General features: G+C 33.0%; 1 protein-coding gene and 1 non-coding gene across 2 annotated transcripts; both read left to right on the plus strand.

Moving 5' to 3' along the window:
* Positions 1-9,022: 9,022 nt before the first annotated feature.
* LOC129876127 (pyruvate kinase 2, cytosolic) lies at positions 9,023-16,585 on the plus strand. Its single transcript, XM_055951459.1, has 16 exons — positions 9,023-9,309; positions 9,422-9,518; positions 9,598-9,695; positions 10,637-10,792; positions 11,023-11,100; positions 11,993-12,124; positions 12,961-13,041; positions 13,156-13,227; positions 13,373-13,462; positions 13,760-13,904; positions 14,149-14,237; positions 14,744-14,839; positions 14,958-15,025; positions 15,111-15,210; positions 15,862-15,921; positions 16,053-16,585. Exons 1-16 carry the CDS (start codon positions 9,241-9,243, stop codon positions 16,203-16,205), a joined length of 1,584 nt encoding a protein of 527 aa, XP_055807434.1. The 5' UTR covers positions 9,023-9,240; the 3' UTR covers positions 16,206-16,585.
* A 918-nt stretch (positions 16,586-17,503) lies between these two features.
* On the plus strand, positions 17,504-17,576 carry TRNAR-UCU (transfer RNA arginine (anticodon UCU)). Its single transcript has one exon. It is a non-coding gene; the product is annotated as a tRNA-Arg (tRNA).
* Positions 17,577-22,219: the final 4,643 nt, after the last annotated feature.

The raw sequence follows: 22,219 nt of genomic DNA on the forward strand, positions 1-22,219 counted from the left end.
GCTAGAGGGGCTATTTCTTTGCATGTCACTACTTATTGTGATTGTGGAAATGTTATGCCCCTTGAGAAGTTTCCTTTCTGCTCATTTTTTAGTTTAACCATTTGGTATTCAATTCACTTGCTCAATTAATTCAGATTTGTACCATATTAGACCATTTAAAGCGAAAACGTTGTTGTCCATTAGAATTCCTCCTATCACCCAAGACCTTGACTTGAATTAAGGATAGTAGAATCACTTTGGTTCCATCATATTCAACATTATTTTATCTCCAATAGACCCTGTACTCAAAAACACTATTTTCAAATCTTGTTTATTATAAATCCTAACCAATAAACAATTTATATTTAGTACAAGCAAGTGTTCTAATGCTTACGTATAAATTATTGTAGTGGGGACTGTTGTATCTTTTTGGATTTTGGTCATTTCATATTATATAATTTTTTATATAGGGTGGCGGGCCATTAGGGGGCTACAAAAGGCAGGTATATAAAAATAGGGTTATTTATTTTTAGTGGGGACAATTTGCTATGTTTAACAATAGGGTTATTTATTTTTATATACCTGTCTTTTGTAGTCCCTTAATGGCCCGCCACCCTATATAAAAAAATTATATAATATGAAATGACCAAAAGTATGTTGGACTAAACCACAGCCTACAATGATCAAGCTCAACATAGATGGGAGTGCCCTTAACAATCCAGGAAAGATAGGGGCAGGGGGCATTCTTAGGGACCATAATGGAGTGCTGATATATGCCTTTGCATCTCCACTAGGCTTTGGTTCTAATAACCAAGCTGAAGTACAAGCAGCTCTTATTGGTATTCAATGGTGTCTACAACATGGCCACAGTAGGGTAGCCCTGGAAGTAGACTCTGAGCTACTGATCAAGTGGCTCAAACAAGAGATGAAACCACCATGGAATATTCACACCTATCTCACTGAGCTGCAGTTATTGATTAGCAAGATGGAAAGCTTCCATTGCAGACATATCTTTAGGGAAGCTAATTTCCCTGCAGATACACTCTCAAAAGAAAGCCACATGAAGGACCATACACAACACTACTACAGTTTTCAACAACTTCCAAGAGAGACCAAGGGATATTACAAAATGGACAAAGCTGGCATGGCTAGCTTTAGGAGAACAAAAATGAAGAAGATCCACCAACCACCTTGAAGGATATCACTAATCATGCTCTAGTGTTAGTTTCCATTCAAGTACATTTATTCACATTTTTTTAATACTAGATGATATATATAATGATATCCAGGACCATTGTAAAAGGGAGAGTCTCCCTAGTTTACTGCTTTCCTAGAATAATTACCATACCACTAGAGATAAGGGATAGAGTAGCTATCTTCTCTTCTCTTGTCCTTTTGTTTATGCAGGTAGTTGCAGACATGGAAAATGTCAACCAGCAATACAACAGCATACAATAATCCACAGCAACAACTGTACAAACCAGCAACACAACATCCACCACATGGAACTCCATTCAACAGCAATCAAAAAGAAAACTCTGGTTCTATTATTGTTTTCTGTTGTGTGTCTCATTGTGTAGGTTTAATGCTACTTTGAGCCTGGGGTTGGAGTTGCAGCAGATGAGTTTGAAGTTCTTGCACCAGCATATCAACAACATCACATGTAGATGCTACAGCAGCAGCAACTACATTACAGAGATGCAGCAACAACAACATAAGAATGCTGTAGAGATGCAGCACAGGAATCAGCAATGGGATTTCTCCTTTTGTTTGTCTATCTTGTGCAGGTACTCTGAAGAGCTGATCCTGATCATAAGGAAGGGTCTTCTCTTGGGAGTAGCTTGCAACAACAAGCATCTTAACCCCCTCTACTATGAAAGTAAAATGGAGATACCCAAGGACCTGCAGCAGACTATGACCAAAATGCAGCAGGGTATGATGTGCAGGGTGATTTGGACCATGTGGACCTGCACCAAGGTCTCCAAAATTTGCAGGACTGCAGCAAATACTATAGGAGCAAGACCCAAGAAGTCTCATCTCAAACGGATAATTGGAGACGTTAGGCGAGCGACCTTGAAAAAATCAGCTGTCTTAAGCCTAAAGAGGGAGCATTTTGCTATTTGGAAGTTCCAACTTGTGCAAAATGCCTCAAAATCTTGCAGGACAAAAGAAAATAATGTTTGTGCAAGTCTCAAGGAGTTTCAGCTCAATCGGATAATTGGAGACGTTAGGCGAGTGACCTTGAAAAAGCAAACAGGCTCCAAAACACTTTTAGAGGTCCTTTCCTTTTTGCTAGCTTGTGCAAGTTCTTTCTTGCTTTTGTTTGTTTGTTGTATTGTTGCAGGTTGCTGGAGTGCTACATCAACATGCATTAACAACAACTACATGGAGGACATCAAAGATACAACCACCAAATCAAATAGAAACTCCAAGACTGCTACACAAGGCCCATCCTGGTTTTTCTGTCTGGTTGGCTCTTCGTTTTTCTTTGATGGTTTTTGTGTAAGTACAACACCTGATGGGGCACCTTGGCAAATAAAAGGCATCAACATAGAGACAGTAACCTTACAAGCTAGGACTTCACCAACACATCAGCTCTCCACTCAAGCCAATTCCCTCAATGCAACACCTGAAGTCCATAGATCCTCACATTAAGGGAGACAACTACTTGGCTTACTTGGACCTCATCATCACAGCAACACTACTAAATACCAGGTTCCTAGTCTCAACACCTGCAACAGCTTTTGTGCACCCCAGCTACAACGTCAAAGTTGAGAATGCTTGGGTTCTCAGAGCACCAGCAGCCATCAGCATCCAACATCTGTACCAACAATTTACAGCACTCAATGAGCAACTACAAGTCATTACTACTTCATACATCAGCTTCCAGATTTGCTTGTTGGGAGAGGCAATAAGGAGTTGGTTACAGGAATGCAGCAACCTTCCTTGGCTGCTTGTATTAAGAAGCTGCCTGCAGGTTTGCAACAGCCATCACACCTCTCATACTTGTTTGGCTCTTTGGTTGCTTGGTTGTGCAGGTACACAAAGTCTCAGACAAAGGGAGACAACAGCCACACAAGCAAGGGCTCAGGGAGGCATCACATACAAGTTGCACTACACAACTACTCTATATTTCATGATCCTCAACAACAACCCCAAGGCTACTGGCTGCTATAGCTTCATTTACTTCCTATCCTTTCATCCTCCTTAACTACTCATCCTTATACTAATGTTGTTGCATATTTCCTTGGACTTACTTGGTATGACAAGACTAAAAAGGGCAAAGATGAAAAGAATTTTCCCATCTCATGTGAGATAGAAGTTTCATATACTTTTTTCTTCTTCAATTTAGCTATGTCTGATACGTAGCATAATTGAATAGGAATAGTGTAGGTTACTCTCTTTTTTTCTCATGGAAGGGGAGAGTCTCCCTCATTTATACTTTCTTAGTCGATTTGTACCGGGAGGAGTCCTCTCATAGGTTTACTGCTTTCTAGTTATAGTTAGCCTCTCTTTTGTATCGGGGATGAGTTAGCTGACCTTAATAGGTTAGCCGATTTATGAACCAACATAGGATCGGAGGTAAAGTTTATGTCCCCCTCCTTGTATTTTTATTTTGTTTATTTATGTTAAGGCTTGGGGGTGCTGCTCAACCCCTGACTGTGCACGAGAGGTGAAAGCCTCGTGTAGGGTCTGTTCCCTTCAAAAAAAAAAAAAAAAAGAATGCGTGCTATGTTTAACAATAAGGTTATTTATTTTTATATACCTGCCTTTTGTAGCCCCCTAATGGCCCGCCACCCTATATAAAAAATTATATAATATGAAATGACCAAAATCCAAAAAGATACAACAGTCCCCACTACAAATTCTTTTTCTAGCCAAGTAATAAGTACGACAATTTTAGGTATACGTCAATCACCTATCTATCTTTGGTTAGCAATTTACGGTATTTATACACATCTAAAATTTAAATTTTATGAGTTCTATAAGACTATGAATTTGGCCTAATATTGTTGGGGGGATGACGGCAAGATCCAAGAAGCAAAGCTTTGACTCACTATATTATTGTACAGGACTATTTAATATACTAATTTTCACCTGTGTCCTTTTTGAGGATTGGGGTTTAGCTTTTGACCTGTTACCTTTTAAAAAATTAAATACTCATTATTTATTTGTACTAATTGATTTAGCTGGATAAACTTGTAAAACATCATATTTGAGTTTTGTTAAGCTTGATTGTTGAAAGAAGACCATGTGGGTCTAGTGATTTTGAAAGTTTGGAATAAATTTAACGTGGATTATTGGAATTAATATTAGAATATTGAATATTAAATTTAAAGTCATTGGAAGTTCCATCATGCCAATTTTGAAGCAAGAACATATTGAAAATGCAAAGTATTAGTTAATTTTGTGGCTAAATTCTAAGAATTCATCAGGTTTTATGACATGATGGTTACAGCATTACGTTTTAATATTAAATTAAAATATTAAAGTGTATATGTTAGTGGGCATAAATTGGCAAGAAGGTGGTCATTATTTTATGGTGTAGCTCAGATAACCGCTAATATCATGATCTACCGCTAATTATCCATCAATCCCATATTCTATTATATGACTATTCACAATCCTGATATTTATTTGTGGAAGAAATTTTATACATGTACAAAAGATACTTTCTTCATTGAGTTGTAACAAGAAAAATATTAGAAGTAGATGAAAAGTATTATATTGTATCTAAGGAAGATGTTTTTTTGATAGAGCTTTCGAATCTTCAACTAATTTGAAGTTGTTTGGATGTATGTATTTGTTAGATTATTGTATTTTGGAGGAGATAAATTAAAATTATTGTAATCATTTACAATTTATTAAATATAAATTTGTAGAATGGTTCAATTTATATTAAATTCAAGATATATTAGTCCAAATAAATATTTTGGATTAATAAAATTGGGTCGATTATTTAAGCCCAATAAATGTGGATTTAATTAAAAAACCTAAATCCATTGATTTGGGCTATAAAGATGACTCCACTTTGTTAAGCCCAATATCATCTCATCCTAGAGGCCCAAAATCATGCCACATGTCAAAGTTAGGTGGCAATCCAAGTCAAATTAAATAAGCCACTAGAATTATGTCATGTGTCAAAGTTAGGTGGCAATCCAAGTCAAATTAAATAAGCCACTAAAATCATGCTACATGTCAAAGTTAGGTGGCAATCCAGGTCAAATTAAATAAGCCACTAAAATCATGCCACATGTCAGAGTTATGTGGCAATCTAAGTCAAATTAAATAAGCCACTAAAATAATGCCACGTGTCCATGTGACATGTTCTGACCAATCAAATTAAAACTCTTCAACAAAGAAATCTGATTGGTCAGTTCAAACCAACCAATCAAATCACACCCTCATACCACTCCCTACAACTATAAATAGGGGTCCTCATTATTCTGAAAAAAGGGGTTTTTGAAAGAACAAGAAGCAAGAAGAGAGCTCGTGGATCAAAGACCGCAAATTCTCTACAAAGCTACAAAGTTCAAGCAATCAAATTCAAGTTCAAGATCAAGAACGAAGAAGAAGATCAAGATCAAGTTACTTGTTCATCTTTACTGTTCGTCATAACCATACAAGTGTTCGTGACGAATAATTCAAATCCAAATTCGAAAACGAAGATTCAAGATCAAGCTATTCAAGCCCTTGACTCTAAATCAAATTCAAGTTCAACGTGTTTCATATTATTTGAAGAATCAGAGGATTATTATAGAGATTGTAACCACATCATATTTTGAAATCAAATATTACACTTTGTTACTCCAATTTTCCGGTTTTGATTATTTATTTTCCTCGGCTCGAAAATTTGTTGTTTACAATTATATTGCTAAATTAATGTAAATTATACCACAACAAACTTGGATCTTTTTTTAAAAAATTACCGCAAATTTCGGCGAGTTCGTTAGAGATGGCAAATTTGCACTAAAAGATTCTATTTTGTGCAAATGTTCAAAGGGCACAAAATTACCTTTTGGTAGAAGGCAACAAGTACTTCATGAAAGGGCATACGTTGATCGTGACACTACAATATATATATATATATATATATTAAAAAATGAATTCTTAAAAGGGCATACGAGCCAACATTAACCAGTAAAAGTCTGTCATCAAAATCTCCTCGGCAAAAAATTATATTATTTATATATTATTATTTTTATTTTATATATATAATTGATGTTGAATTGTCTTCGACTTTTTTGCGTATTTATTTTTATATTTTAAACTTTTTAATAAAAATACTGATCCTACCACGACCCACGTCAATACTATTGTTTTGTCTAGTTAGCCGTCAGCCAAAGCCAGCCAACGAAGATTTTTTTTTTACTTTTTTTTCTTTTCAACAGCCAAAAAACTCTGACCTACTGCTTTAAAACATGTGATTTACACCCAGTTTTTTTTTTCTTTTTTTCTTTTTCTTTATTATTATTTATTATTTATTATTTATTTTCATTTTTATTTTCATTTTTATTTTCATTTTTATTTTTTTTTTTATTTTCATTTTTATTTTTATTTTTTGAACACATGTTTCTTCTAGAACATATACTAGTACAAACCGGTCCCATGTTTTACGCACTCCTTTTTCTTTTTTGTCTCATAAAAAAAAAGTACACGAATAACTAAGGTCATTTTCACTTCATAAATTTTATTTTTATTTTCGTATCTATCTGTGTAATATCATTTTACTAGACATGATTCATGATCTGAAATAATTTTTAAATATTTATGTGATAGTTATTATTTTAATTAAGAATTAAAAGTAGAATTTTAGAATTAAATTATTTTAAATTATAAAAAGATGATATTCTTTAAGAACAATTTTTTAAAAAAAAAATGTGCAGCTGATTGGCATAGATAGAGAGTATTAAGATAAAAGTTATTTAACACTCCAATTTCACATTTAAAAATTAAATCTTGACTTTTAATTTTAAACAATAGATATTTTTATAAGTAGATGTTTATCAATCTTGAAGGAAATTTACTTATTTTTAAATACTTTTAGTAGTCTCCAAATTTTAAATATAAATTAATTAGAGACAATGTGGCATTAACCACGAGGTAGACATCACATTTCCCAAGTGAGAAGCCTCATAATATAACCGTATATAAGTATATATTACGAAAAATATAACTTCTGAATTTAGATTTATCTTTTTATTATTTAAAAATTAGAAAAAAAATGTCATAAATTTTATATTAAATTCACATAAGTTGATAAAAAAATTTATGTTCATAATTGGAATTTTATTAATTACACTAGGTTAAAATATTGTTTATTTGAAAGCTAGTCATGATATCAATTATAATATTAGTTAGAGAATTAATTTTGTTTACCCGTAAAACGATACATTAAAGTTTCTTGACTTCTTTAGTTTTAGTTATTTTATTTTATTTTATAGTGTGATTGCCTTTGTTTAATCAAACATGATGCCGTCAGCTAGAATTATATTATTGTTATGAGTATTTTTATTTATGTGAATATCCAATGTAATCTATCTTCGTTACTCTTAACCATTATGTTTTACCTCCTTCGTGATCTTAAATTTTTAACGCTATGTCCCTCACCTTTTTCATGATTTTCCCACATAATTTTCATGATTAATGTCATATTACGATAATTTTTTAAAAGTTTATGTCACGTCAAATTTATTTTAGACATAATTTTTAAAAAATTATTATTTTTATTTTTGAAAATTCATATCAAGTCAAATAACATCACATCAATTAGGATGGAGGGAGTAAGAATTATATTTTTTCCATTCTTTTTTATTTGTCACAATTTTTTGTGAGAGTTAAACAATATGATCTTTGATCAACATTTTAAGATATATTTTTTTATCATATTAATATAAAAAAAATTACAATTAATCATAATACCTTTTATATAATTTTTAAATATCTAATTTTTTATTTTAAAATGTAAATTAATCAAATTAACTTTTAAAATGCGTAATATGACTGTTAAAAAGGAGGAAATAACATTATAGCATTCAAAGTTTCAAACGTAGCTTAGCTAAAAGTTACACAACCTAAAAACTACGCTGTAATTTCCAAACAACCCCTTAAAATACACACGACTTTATCATAGGGTCAAAGGTTGGAAATAGATCCAGAGAATATACCAAGACTAAAAAGCATCCTTTTTTTTTTTTGCTAAACTAAAAAGAGAAAATTATTAAAACATTCCTAAATTCGGCTCAAATTTTAGTTTCATCATTAAATTATTGATAATTTTAAAATATTTATTGGCTAATTGAATTTAAATACATTCCCGATTTTATAACATGGTGAAATACAACCCTAAAGGTATATCTAAGTTTAATTAGTCAAGTAAAGGTGTATTTTTAAGCATGTCAGTAATTTGGGGACGAAACTAATAATTTGCACCAAGTTCAAAGGTGTTTTCAATATTTCTCTCAAACTAAAAACTATTTTTTTCGTTAATTTTTACTTGTCATATTTGGACTCAAGTCTTAACATACCCATTAACAAAATAATAATTTACATGATTATTTTAGCACATTACCTCTATTAATTGATGTTTAATACTCCCTCTGTTTAACAATAGTTGTCTACTATTTACTTGGCACAAAGATTAAGAATGAGTAAATGATAGAAGTAATTTTATCAAATTATCCTTATTAAACACAAATTATCTTAACAATTGAAAAATAAATAGTATTTAATAATAAGGGTAAAATAGGTACATCAGGATAAATTTTTTATTAGTTTTATAAATTGGACAAATATTATTAGATATCCAAAATAATATAATAAACATATAAAGATAGACAAATTAACTATTAGGTCTTGAAAAATAATTAATTAATATTAAGAATAAAATATAATTTTTAATTTTTTTTTGATATATTAAAAGTGACAAGAAAGTATGAAAATCTATTTTTTGAAATAATGAATACCAAAGCGAGGGAATAAAAATAACCTGTTGAAAAAAAGAAATATAGATGTCATTACCTAAAGTTTCAACTTAGAAGAAATTTCTTGAGGGAAAAGAAAACAAATACACTAAACTTTAAACAATGAGTATTCCACCGCAGCCCCCCAGCTTTTCCCTTACAAAAAGAATCAAACTCCCCAACACCAAAAAGACTCCTTCAAAAACTCCAAAGAAAGCACATTCTCTTCCCTTTTTCCACTTGCCTCTGTCAAGTTCTTCACTTTTCTTCATCTGGGTCTTTGATTAATTAACCAAACATGCATTCAAATCACTTGCTTCTTGAAGAACCCATCAGGATGGCTTCAATTTTAGAGCCATCCAAAGCTGTAAGAACAAAAAAAATCGAATCTTTTTGATGTATTATACTGTTAGATCTATGTTTGCATGTGTATTTGTTGTTTATATTTGATGGGGTTTGTTTGTTTTTGAATCTTGCAGAATTTTTTCCCGGCTATGACTAAGATTGTTGGGACTTTGGGTCCTAAATCTCGATCCGTTGAGGCTATTTCGGCTTGTCTTAAAGCTGGAATGTCTGGTAAATCTTGAAATTTTGTTACTTTGTTTATGGTGTTTATACTTGGATGTGTATTGATTGTTAATTTGTTTATTGGTAGTGGCAAGATTTGATTTTTCATGGGGTGATTCAGAGTACCACCAAGAGACTTTGGAGAACTTGAAGGCTTCTATTAAGGCTACTAAGAAGCTCTGTGCTGTATGTATAACAATTTGTTTTTTGTCCTTTTTTTGTTACTGGTGTAATTAATGCTTTTTTGTTTGCCTTGGATTTGTTGAGTTTTGTCCAGTTTTTAAGACTCTGGTTGTTTATACATCTGTCATGTGTGGAGAGTGGGTCAGGGGCAGATGTGTGCAGACATATACTGTTATGCTGAGTCTGCACTTGTTGTTACCAATAGAGCTATTGGATGATGACTTTTCCACAACGTTTTAGTCGCATTGAAAGAAATCAAGTAGTTTTTTTTTTCTTTGCTGGGATTTGAACTCTGTTCTCATGTGGTTTTCATCCCACTTCATCGGCTACTTAATCACACCATTGACCCTTGTGTTGTATGGGTCTTAAGTTCTGGGGTCTGCCTCTTGTCAGTGGGTTACTAATCATAAAAACACATGTACAGAAACTTGTTGCTGTCTTAAAGCATGCCACATTGGGTGGGTGGGGGTGGAGGGAGGCAGTTGTAAATTCTGTTGTTGTCTTGGTCTTTGTTGAGGTGTCAATTGGAATCATTGGACTGGACTTAACAAATATTATTTAGGGGTTATGCAAGTTACAACAACAACAACATAATCAGTGTAATCCAACAATTGGGGTTTGGGGAGGGTATAGTGTGTGCAGACCTTGCCCCTACCTTGGGAGGTGGAGAGGCTGTTTCCGATAGAGCCCCAACTCAAAGGAAAAGCATATCAAAGCTAATACTATAGAAAGCATGATGAAGTAAAGATAATCGAAGTACAAGAGACAGGAGAAGGGTTATGCAAGTTAATGTGTAAGAAAGCTTTAGTTGTAGATTGTGTGTATCTACTCCTACTCATCCGTAGAGTCTTTGAATGGGGATTTATGATGACAATGTAGTCTGATATGTTGAGCATTGTCCAGTATAAAGGTAGTAAAATACATGCTTTCTTCGTTCTGTTCAGGTCATGCTAGATACTGTTGGTGCTGAGTTGCAGGTTGTCAACAAACGCGAGACACCTATTTCACTTAAGGAAGATGCAATTGTTACTCTGACTCCTCATCAAGGTCAAGAAGCATCTAATGAAGTCTTGCCAATTAACTTTGGTGGATTAGCCAAGGTCTAGCCTACATCCCTTGTCTTTACTTTTCCCTTTCAGACAGTATATGTTATTAAATTAAGTTCCTATGGAAGTTTGGTAAGTAAGACTTTTTAAAAGGAACCAAATGGAGCAGTTATTTCCAAATGCAATGTAAAATTCGGTGGAGAGAACAAGATATCGACATCGGGATAAGTATATTTATTCATCAACTCCATGGTAATAATGTTTACTGTTAATTTTGCTCACAGGCTGTAAAGAAGGGAGACACCATTTTTGTTGGTCAGTACCTTTTCACAGGAAGCGAAACAACATCTGTTTGGCTGGAGGTATGAATTAGATGTTCTTCCCCCTCCGTGGAACCTTAGTGACATTTGGTTGGGAGTAGTAGATAAAATAATCTCCACGTAAAACTTAACATTTGTTTAGTAAGCTACTTTTAAAACTTAGCAATATTCATACGATGTTTGCTTCCAGTTTATCTTTTTCACATAACTAAACATGTATGAGTTATGTGGGAGTGTATGTGTTATCTTATGCAGGGTAGAATGTGGAATAAGAATGTAGAGATATAATACATAAATTAAACATTTAAGTGTCAAAATAACCTTTCATGTAGTAATCAATATTTATCATGTTAAAAAAATATATTTAACATGTGCACTCTATATAATATTTAATGTAACAAATTAAATATCCAATAATGAATAATCCTTACATCACAATCCTACTAATCTGCTATTTTATGGATTATAGTCCCTGCATAATTTACTTCTAAACCAAGCGACCCCTTAACGTTAGGATTTAGCTATTGCTTTGTTAAAGTAAGTTGATTGATGAGTATCTCCTAGGACTCTCTGTTCTAGTGGTAAGAGCGCATCACGTGGTGTGTGAGTTCAAGCGTATGACACGGGTTCGAGCGTTGCGACATACAAAAGCTTGATATTTAAGTGGAGAATTCTGATCCATCTCTTTTGTTCCATTTTTTCTTAATTTTTTTTAATGTTACTATAGATTAAAAAGAAGATAGAGGGATCGGCCATTATCAACTGAGTTTTGAACCGTGTGCCAATGGCCCTCGTGGATGAATGCTATTAAAAAAACGAAGAAAGAAAGTTGATTGATATGTTTTGTAATTGTACAATCTCTGTACTAAGAAAAGCAGTCTTAATTTTTTTTTATTGACACTGTTAACTAGATATTTCTGATGTGGCTTCACAGGTAGACCAAGTGAATGGGGATGATGTCATTTGCGTGGTAAAGAACTCTGCCACTTTAGCTGGGTCAATGTTCACCCTGCATGCTTCTCAAGTTCATATTGATATGCCTACCCTCACTGAGAAAGACAAAGAGGTAAGTTACTCAAAGTTCATAACAATTGATAAGAGCCATTTCTAAATCACTCTGGAGACAATGAAGTTCAAGTTCCATAGTTCAAGATAATTTTCTCTGAGAACTTGGTGCTAAGCATAACTACAACTGTTTACTCTTGAGTACATGTGGTTTCTGAATGTCAATATCTATTGGATACAGGATTATTGGGACTTTGTAAACGACATATATGAGTTGTAACATAGTTTCATTCTTGTTTCCCGCCTAAACATTATTGACTGATACAGCCCAGCAGTAGGCAAAAACCATCCATACTACACCCTAACCCATGCCTAGGATAGGTAAAGCTAGCTTTGTTGGTTACTGCCTTATCCCAAATGGATTTCCACATTAGCTTTCTGGTTATTCTAGAGTAATACCATTTTAAAAACATGTTTAACTATTGTATATGTTATACTTTACAAGTGTAAGTTGGGTACATGACACTTCACAACTAAAATAAATTGGTCCCACTTCCCCCCCTCATTGTAGTAATATTTACATTATATGATCTTACTACTCCAGTTTATTACTTTATTATCATTGTTCATACATAGGTTGCCTTTATGCTTTTACTGAGCCGAGGGTCTCTAGGAAACAGCCGTCCTACCTTGGTAGGAGTAAGGTCTGCGTACATTCTACCCTCCCCAGACCCCATGTTGTGGGATTTCACTGGGTTGTTGTTGTTGTTGTTGTTGTATACATAGGTTGCCTTGATAAAGCTACTTTTTGCTCCTTTTTTTGTGTCCTTTTGTGGTTATTTTTATAGGAATCCTTCTTTATTTACTTCGGACATTTGGTTATTTAATTTTGTGCAGGTTATTAGCACATGGGGTGTTCAAAACAAAATCGACTTTATTTCTCTATCATATACAAGGCATGCTGAGGATGTCCGTGAGGTATGTATTTTCATTACTTTTCGTTTTTTATTTTTAGATTGTTTTTCTGGCATTGACAATTTGCATTGACCATTACAATGTAAAATTGACTTCATTCCTTGTGCTAAAATTCAGGCCCGTGAGTTCTTATCTAAGCTGGGTGATCTAAGTCAAACTCAGATCTTTGCTAAAATTGAAAATGTTGAGGTTAGTTGATACACTTGTATATTTAGTGAGGTTGGTTATTTCTGTTTTTAGCAAGTCCTATGAGGTCTCTGTTTATGTTGAATATCATGTATTATGCAAGGGCAAGGCATTTAAGTTTCTGCCTTTCTTTCTGTAATCTATATAGGGTTTGACTCATTTTGATGAGATACTCAAAGAGGCTGATGGGATCATCCTTTCTCGTGGAAACCTCGGTATTGATCTTCCACCAGAGAAGGTAATAATCTTCTCAACAGTCGGTGTTTACATGTCTGATAAGTGGGTTGGCTGGTCAGACAAATTTCATTTCTGTTTTGACATTATCAGCATGTAAAAAGTGTTCTTCTAGAAAATAGATATCCTTTATGGTTAATTTTTTCCTTAATATTTTGAGTTTTGAGTGCACCCAGGTTGAATTTAAAACTATATATTGATTGATTTTAAGCCGTCTACATACACCATTTCTCCTACTCACATATAATTCTATTGCAAAATTTGTGTTCTTGTTGCTATGCTAATATCAGGCGGTTTGCAGGTGTTCTTGTTCCAGAAGGCTGCTGTTCACAAGTGTAACATGGCTGGCAAGCCAGCTGTAGTAACACGTGTTGTCGATAGTATGACTGACAATCTTAGGCCTACTCGTGCTGAAGCAACAGATGTTGCTAATGCTGTCTTGGATGGTAATCTACTTGGGGACTTTTTATTGTGATGGATTGGTGTTCTTCTTTTATCCGTTTACATCTAATTAGTCATGATAACATCAATTTACCATTTTAATACTTAATTGAGACAACTCTCAATTATCCACCAAGTTTTGATTTGTGCATCACTTACCCTCGGGGATTTCTCGATTATCAAAAAAGTAAAACAAACTTATTGAGAAAACTTGATTTGCTTGGAGATTTTAACATTTAACACTTTCAGGAACTGATGCTATTCTTCTTGGTGCTGAGACTCTGCGTGGATTATACCCAGTCGAGACTATTTCTACTGTTGGCAAAATTTGTGCTGAGGTAATTTTTCCTGAAGTCTTGTTAGTTTAGGAAATTGTCTCCACACTATCTTTTAAAGAACGTATGGTAAAGCCTCAAATAGATGTAATCGACATGTGTTGACTTTGCATTTAATATCATGGGTTTGTTTTGAGAGGGATATACTTAATGATCCTTTTTTTTGAGAGGGAGGTGTTGTGGCTTATGCTTGCTCAAGAATTTTTGTTGTAGAAATAACTACATCTTAAATTCCTATGACATTTTAAGAACATTCTGCATGTTTTCTGCTTTTATTAGCTTTCTTGGGGTAAAACATATTTGCTCTGTCATCAACTCTTGGTATTGTTGCTTTGAGCTCTGATTGGAAATTCTCAATGTGGTCTTTACTTGCCAAGATTTATGGCATTGGAGTTATTGTTGGCATTAACTTTGGATGGGCGATTGCTCCTGTCTTAGCTCATCATTTGTCTATTTTGATCTACTTGAGCTTCTGGCTAGGGACTAATCAGCAATTAATTTCCATGCAGGCAGGGAAGGTTTTCAACCAAGACCTATACTTCAAGAAAACGGTCAAATTTGTTGGAGAACCCATGACACATCTGGAAGCAATTGCCTCATCGGCGGTAATTTTTTAAATGCAACGCCTTTCTGAGATGGGAAAAGAAATATTTCTGGAATTTGAAATGCTTTCTTCTTTTGAGTCTGTTTACTACAATAACCCTATATTCCTTTGTTCTCTAGGTAAGAGCCGCCATCAAGGTGAAAGCATCAGTAATTATTTGTTTCACTTCATCTGGAAGGGCAGCAAGGTAGTGTGATGCATTATTACTGTACTTCTTGGTATATTGAGCGTCTCTTTCTTTATGCGAGTTGTAATTTATGTTCATTACACAGATTGATAGCTAAATATAGGCCAACAATGCCAGTATTGTCTGTTGTCATTCCTCGACTCAAGACAAATCAACTGAAGTGGAGTTTTACCGGTGCATTTGAGGTACAACCTACAGCTTAAATATTCTTTAGTTATCGAATCCAACTTATCAGCTGATGGCCTGTTAAATGCATTGAATGAAGAGTGTTATGTTACTAGTGAGACCTTGTTTACTAGATATTTTTTCAGTTCCTATTTTGACTTATCATCGGATTAAATAGTTACTACTCATTTAAACTAAACATTATGTCATTAGATGTTCTATTCTTAACATAAAATACTTTTCGATAGTAATACTGAATTTGGTGCTCCTTTTTTTTGGAACTGATATGATAACATGTCATCCTTTTTAACAATTGTGAGAAGGGTTGTCCGAAACTTTTGACTATTTTATTCAATTTTGGATTATTTTTTTCCTTGTTTAGAGCCACTCTTGTGGTTAACCTATTTGATGTGATTGCAGCAGTGACAGTAGAATGTCAAATTTTCATTCTTTGATTTATTAGAGGAATCAGAATGACAAATGTCTGAATTTGCAGTGATTAGTTATGAAGCTTCTATGCTTTTTGTTTAGATCACATCTATTCATTCCTTGTTCTTTTACTTTCTTTATCAGCTTCTCGTTTCTCTTTCTATTTGTTCCTTTTATCTTGTGTAACTTTTGATTAAACAATGAAAGCTGACAGATCTTGTGTTCAATTTCTTCATATTCAGGCAAGGCAATCTCTTATTGTCCGAGGTCTTTTCCCAATGCTGGCTGATCCTCGACATCCTGTAAGTTATCTCAGCATTTTGGTGTATCATGTTCAGTTGAATGCTCCTTTTCATCCCAAAATGTTCTTTGATTGGATATTCACATCTCTTTGTTTTGGCTGTGCGTAATCAAGTGATTTGTTCTTTCATAGGCTGAATCTAACAATGCAACTAACGAGTCAGTGCTGAAAGTTGCTCTTGATCATGGAAAGGCATCAGGAGTTATTAAATCACATGATCGAGTTGTCGTTTGCCAGAAAGTTGGAGATGCATCAGTGGTTAAGATTATTGAACTTGAAGATTAGGGTGTTATAGGTTGCCGTTGTCAGCATTTATTTTGTCCACATCTTTTTGCGAAGGGATGGGAGTGTTAAAGCCATCACATTCTTTGTTTCTACAAAGGTTTTGTTAACTCTGATGTGTGATATGGTACAGTCATAAACCGGGCGATTATTCTTGTTGATAGAACTAGCAGTACTGGAAACTATTGAAATTAGTTTAATGGCTCCTCCTTGAGTTTATCGATAGGAGTCTCCGTGCTCAATAGTCCTTCCAACTGTTTTTTCTGATGCTGTGTGTTATGGAGATGTCTGTAACTAATTTTTGTTCTGTTTCAGAACTTAACTCAACAGAAGAAAGACCATCAATGCCCATTTAAATATCAATAATGAAACCTTGAAAAGTATGTATGTTGTTTCTACTTTTTAGCCAATTTGAAAGATCTTCATTTTATAGTGTTGGCCATTCCATCAAATCTTTGAGAAGGGCCCCATCTTGTATTTGATGGTCGGCATGGTAAGGTATAGAGAATTTCTTTGTTTCTCACTCATTTAGGTCGATTGTTGCTCTATGTATTATGTCCTTGAATGTTTAACATATGAGAAGAAATTACTTAAGCAACTCAATTTTTGATAAATCCAGTACCTAATCGAATACATCCATACGTGTAAACAAATTTTGGTTAAGCAGTCAATAAGTTCCTTTGGACTTCTATTAGGACTAGTAATAAAAATCAACAATTTGGCTCGAATTCCTAGTATTTTAGCCCTGAGCTTAGCCGACCTGATTAAGAATCAGTTAAAGTTGGGTCATATAATTATTACTTCATAAATAAAATTAATTTCTTACTCTCAAGTGCTGGATAAACTAGTTACTATTGACTTAAAAATAAAGATACTAATTTAATAATTAAATTCATAAGAATTTTCAAAAAATAAATTAAAATGACCAAACATCATACTAATTAGAGTTAAAGTATCAAAAACACATCTAAATTATCCACGTTTTTAGTTTCTTACCTAAATTATTGAGAGTGTGAGTAACTATAATACTGGTATTTCTTCAGTTTGGGTATGAAGAAAAAATATTTTTTAATTTTTTCATGTTCGATGAGTCCAAGTCTCCATCAAATTCCGTTCCACCCCTAACCCCACATCACCACAATATTTGAAATAATATTTTTTTTTCATACTTACCGAACATCAAATAAATAAGTAAAAAAACTACTAATTTTTTAGGAAAATATTTTCTTCTGTGCACAACCTTCCGTATCAATCAAACATAACATAAAGTATAATAGATTTGTTGTAAAAAGTAACAGGCAGCGCCCATGGCCTAATGGATAAGGCGCTTGACTTCTAATCAAGCGATTGTGGGTTCGAGTCCCACTGGGCGTGATTTCCCCTTCTCCTTCCCCCCCCCCCCCAACCCTCTTTTTCTTTGTTGATTGCTAAGCTTCTCTCTCTTTTTCTCTTTTGAGTAATCGGCGGATGCCTGGTATTCGCTTTGGTGCCTTTGACCAATTTGAATTAGCATTGAGTGATTTATATTATAATTTTTTTTTCATTTCCATGCACGCTCGATCCTGAGGTCATCTGGTTAGTGCAGGGACCTATTCCATCCCATTACAATCTTTAATGGTTATTTTTCTTATGAATTTCTACAAAGTTTTAGAATATTTATATAAAATAAAATAAAAGATCACTTTTAAGATGCAAACAGATAATTTCTTTCTTTTCTTCTTCTTCTTTAATTTGTTAGAAAGGTACATTGCAAGAAGACCTTCAAATTCCATCTAACATGATATGTTTTCAAGGAGTAAGACTACTCTTGTTCCTATGTCTTTTTCTCATTTTTTGTAGATAGGCAAGGGAACATATAAGAAAGATAATAATAATAGTAGGCGCAATTTGGACAATATTGATTGAATTTGTAAATGAATATGCTGTATTTATATATAAATTATACAGATATAATTGCCATCTTTATATCTGATTTATTTGTAGTGTATATGCCTTATATAACAGCATGCCCGAAGTCGTTACCTTAACCACAAAGATGGGATACCTTTGCTCTAACTAACTAAGCAATCCCGAGACTTTCAAGAGTAAATACCACAGTGAGAAATGACGGTTCCTCTGGTTTTTTTTTATTTAATGAAATATCTTTAATTTTATGTAAAGTCTAAGAAAACTTGTAATTAAAAATCGATCGTTAATTCACTTGAAATATTTTTCAAATACGTATTTTGTAGTGTTTCAACTCTATTTCAAATATTGAAGTTTAATTAGTACATTGCAATACTGATGAATGATCAAACAAAAAATTATAACACTGAATTTTAATATTTGTAACTATTGAAATATTAGTTAATTAGTTTTAGCAAACGAGCCAAAATTTTAAGTTTGCGAGTTGATTCTAGATTCTAGGATCGGATAAACTTAACTATAAGTTCGAAACAAATAATTTAAAGATATTATATAGGGGTGTCAAATGGGGTAGATTGGTTTGAAATTCAAGATATTAAAATGGTTTGAAATAGAAATTGGGTTGGGTCATGACCCACTTAATTTGATCCGTTTAATCTCAATAATTTTAACATATTGCTATTTACTTTTTATAATCATAATTTGAATTTCCACTCAAGAAAATTAAAAAAAAAGTTATAAATGAATAAATAAATTCTAAAAGATATAAAATAGATAGTAATTTAAAACTTTCAGTATGGGAATACGCATTACACAATAAAGAGTCTTAAAAATTAAAATGAGTTGAAATTTGAGATTAAATTGGGCTCAATTGAAGATTCTTTAAAATGAGTTAAGACTTGAATGAGTTGAGATTGACCCAAGTCAAATAATCTTGAACCCAACTGATAAAATTTTGAACGGAATGAGCGGGTTACCTATATTTGAGCTCATTTTAACATCCCTAATATTATGGAAAAATTACGTAAATACACATCTTATTTTACTATAATTTCTAAAATTTCCTGTCATTTAAATTTTTTTACAAAAATCTCTTCTCAGATTCATCCCTCTTCTCTCGCTGATACATCTCTATCCCCTCGGATACATTCATCTCCTCTCGAATACATCCCTCTTCTCTCGGAAACATCTCTATCTCATCTCTCATACATCCATATTCCCTTTCTGATACATCATCCCCTCTTGGATACATCCTTCTCCTATGTATTTGCATGTCCGCTGATGTATCTGCATATTTGTTGTTGAAAAAGAATAAGGAAATAATGTAATTAGTGTTTAACACTATAAAATTTATGTAAATTTTACTAATATTATACAATAAATTTCTTAATACAAATACAAAATTTGTGGATATATCCACCTTTAAAATGTTGTTGACCTTTATTAGCGGGACAAATTAATTAAAGACGAACAATTAAATCACCTCATCCTTAATTGAAAGATAAGGACATGCAAGAAATCAAAGATCAATCTCTAATACATGTGAAAGACATATATACTATTGTGGCGATGAACCTACCTATTTATTAGCTTAGTTTAATTATTTCAGTCCATCGATTAATATATGTAACTCAAATTGATTCATGTGAAATATATTTAAAAAAATCAAAAAAAATATAGTATTTTTTATTTAATATATTATATATAATTATAATAAAGAATTTTTTTTATTAGGGGGTAAAAAATTATAAAGAAACAAATAAAATAATTAAAACTTAGTAAAAATTAGACGGATTGAATTATAACCTAATTTAAACCTATTTCGGCTCAAATATATTTTAGATAGATCAATAATCCATTTATTTCATCTTATTAGATTGACTCATTGTCCATTTAGCATTCTATATAGTATTGTTGCATCAATCACTTCATTTAAGTAAAACGTGGGTACCATGAAAATGAGGTCTACAACAAAAGGAGTTGCATGGAAGAGAAGTGTGAAAAACATTTGTTTCTCATATGGGTAAACAAAAATGGAGCCCTCTTTTTTGGTGGGGTTTTGGTATTAGCTGTAAACATCTCTTCACTTCACCACAAACTAATATGAATTTTAGCGTGTGATAAAACGATGGAGATCTTTTTTTTTAATAAAAAAATTTGAAATTGGAAAGCGTTTAGATTTATGTGGAAAGAGTTTAACGAAAAGACGAATTCAAAATTTAAAATCAATATATTTTTTGTAATAATAATAATTTTTTTTAATATACGAACAAAAATTATTGAGTCCACGTAAATAAAAAAGGAACACTCTAAATCCGTCCCTAGTTTGATCATGGTCAACACCTCCACGCCCGACCCCCCACCCCACAAGTAAAAAAAGGAAAGGAACGACGTGGCTAAATATTAATCTAAGGAATAGATATTTTCACATCTAGTTGTGGTGTGATTAACTCCCTCTAGTCAATATCATGAATGTTGATTATATTATTTGTGTCGGGCTGATATGAGATAAGAAATTTAGTATTTTTTTATATCACGTTATTAATTAATACTCTCTCCTTCTCAAGTTAGCTCGAATCCTTGAGAACAAATGATTGATTTATCTATTTAAAACAATTTGAGCGAAAATGTTACTAGTTGATATAAAGTTTATAAACTAAAGAAGTTGTGGATATTATATTGTACAAACATCAAACAATATGGTTCACTCCTAAATAGTCAATTTAATTATTTTTTGAAGATAAAATTGAATTAGATCAGCATAATATTTTATAATTTAATTTTTGAGAAACGAAATACAACAACTAATTTCGAGCGGAGTAAGCGAATAAGTCTTTCTTTGATTAAAATTTGTGCATGCTTTTTATTTGTTAAATAAAGTTGTGGATATATATTATAAGTACTATATAAATAAATCTAGATTTAGTATGTTCTGGAAACAAATTTCATGTGACTATGGCCTTTTACTTTTTTCCTATTAATCACACATGTCTTCAAACTATATCCAGGGCCACTTTATCACATTGACGAACAACTCCATGATTTCATGGAAAAAGAAACAAATAAAGTGACATCCATAATGGTGGCTATTTTTTTTAAAAAAATATAAGCATAGAGAATTTTCATGTGAATTCCATGGAATTTGGTTGCAAAACGACGATGAATTATTTCCAATATACTTTCATCAGCAAAACTTGAAAAACATAAATATATGATCTTATTTTGTTATCTTCATGATAATGTGTATCATTCTATAAGGACGGTAAAGATATATACTTATATCAAGTGTTTTATATAACAACAACAAGAAGCCAACAACAACAACAATATATTTAGTGAAATCTCACTAAATGGGGTCTGGGAAGGATAGAGTATATGCAGATCTTACCACTACCTCGAAGAGATAGAGAGGTTGTTTTCGAAAGACCTTTGGCTCAAGTGCCTCAAACCCAAGTCAAAGAAGAAGACTATGAGGATTCATCCCCAGTTTTATTTACATTTTCCCTTTATTTTATGTAAAGGGAGAGTCTCCCTTATTTATGCTTTCCTAGCTTCTTTGTATCGAGAGGAGTCATTTCCTTTAGGTGCATAGTTTCTAGGTTTTCTTCTCATGTGCTTGTATCGGGGATGAGTTGGCTGCCCTTAGTAGGATGGTCGGCTTATGAACCACCATAGGATTGGAGGTTAGGTTTATGTCCTCCTCCGTGTATTTTTCTGTTTTTATGTATAATACAGCTTGGGGGTGAGCGGCTCAACCCTAGGATGCGCACGAGAGGTGGGAGCCTCGTGTAGGGTCTGTTCCCTTAAAAAAAAAAAAGAAGAAGAAGAAAAAAGAATGAAGAAAGCATAACAAATAATAGGAAAGACAAATGTAAAGTCTACAAGAAAGAAACATTAATAACAGCAAAATAGAGTGATAATAGAAACACGATACCCAATAAAATACGCTAATCCTTCTATCCTAATACGCATCTTTCACTCCTTCCTATCTAGGAGCTGCGACGACAAATCCTGTCTAATCACCTCTCCCAAATACTTCTTCTGCCGACCTCTATCCCTCTGATTACCCACCTACAACCAGCCTCTCGCACCTCCTCACTGAGGCATCAACG

The sequence above is a fragment of the Solanum dulcamara genome, chromosome 12 (assembly GCF_947179165.1).
Source record: "Solanum dulcamara chromosome 12, daSolDulc1.2, whole genome shotgun sequence".
Lineage (NCBI taxonomy): Eukaryota > Viridiplantae > Streptophyta > Magnoliopsida > Solanales > Solanaceae > Solanum > Solanum dulcamara.

Excerpts from the sequence above, each read along its gene's own strand:
- LOC129876127 (XM_055951459.1), top strand. The coding sequence starts at position 9,241 with ATGCATTCAAATCACTTGCTTCTTGAAGAACCCATCAGGATGGCTTCA. Across the intron at positions 14,840-14,957 it reads AAGCAATTGCCTCATCGGCG|GTAAGAGCCGCCATCAAGGT; the intron begins GTAATTTTTTAA and ends TTTGTTCTCTAG. Across the intron at positions 15,211-15,861 it reads GTTTTACCGGTGCATTTGAG|GCAAGGCAATCTCTTATTGT; the intron begins GTACAACCTACA and ends CTTCATATTCAG.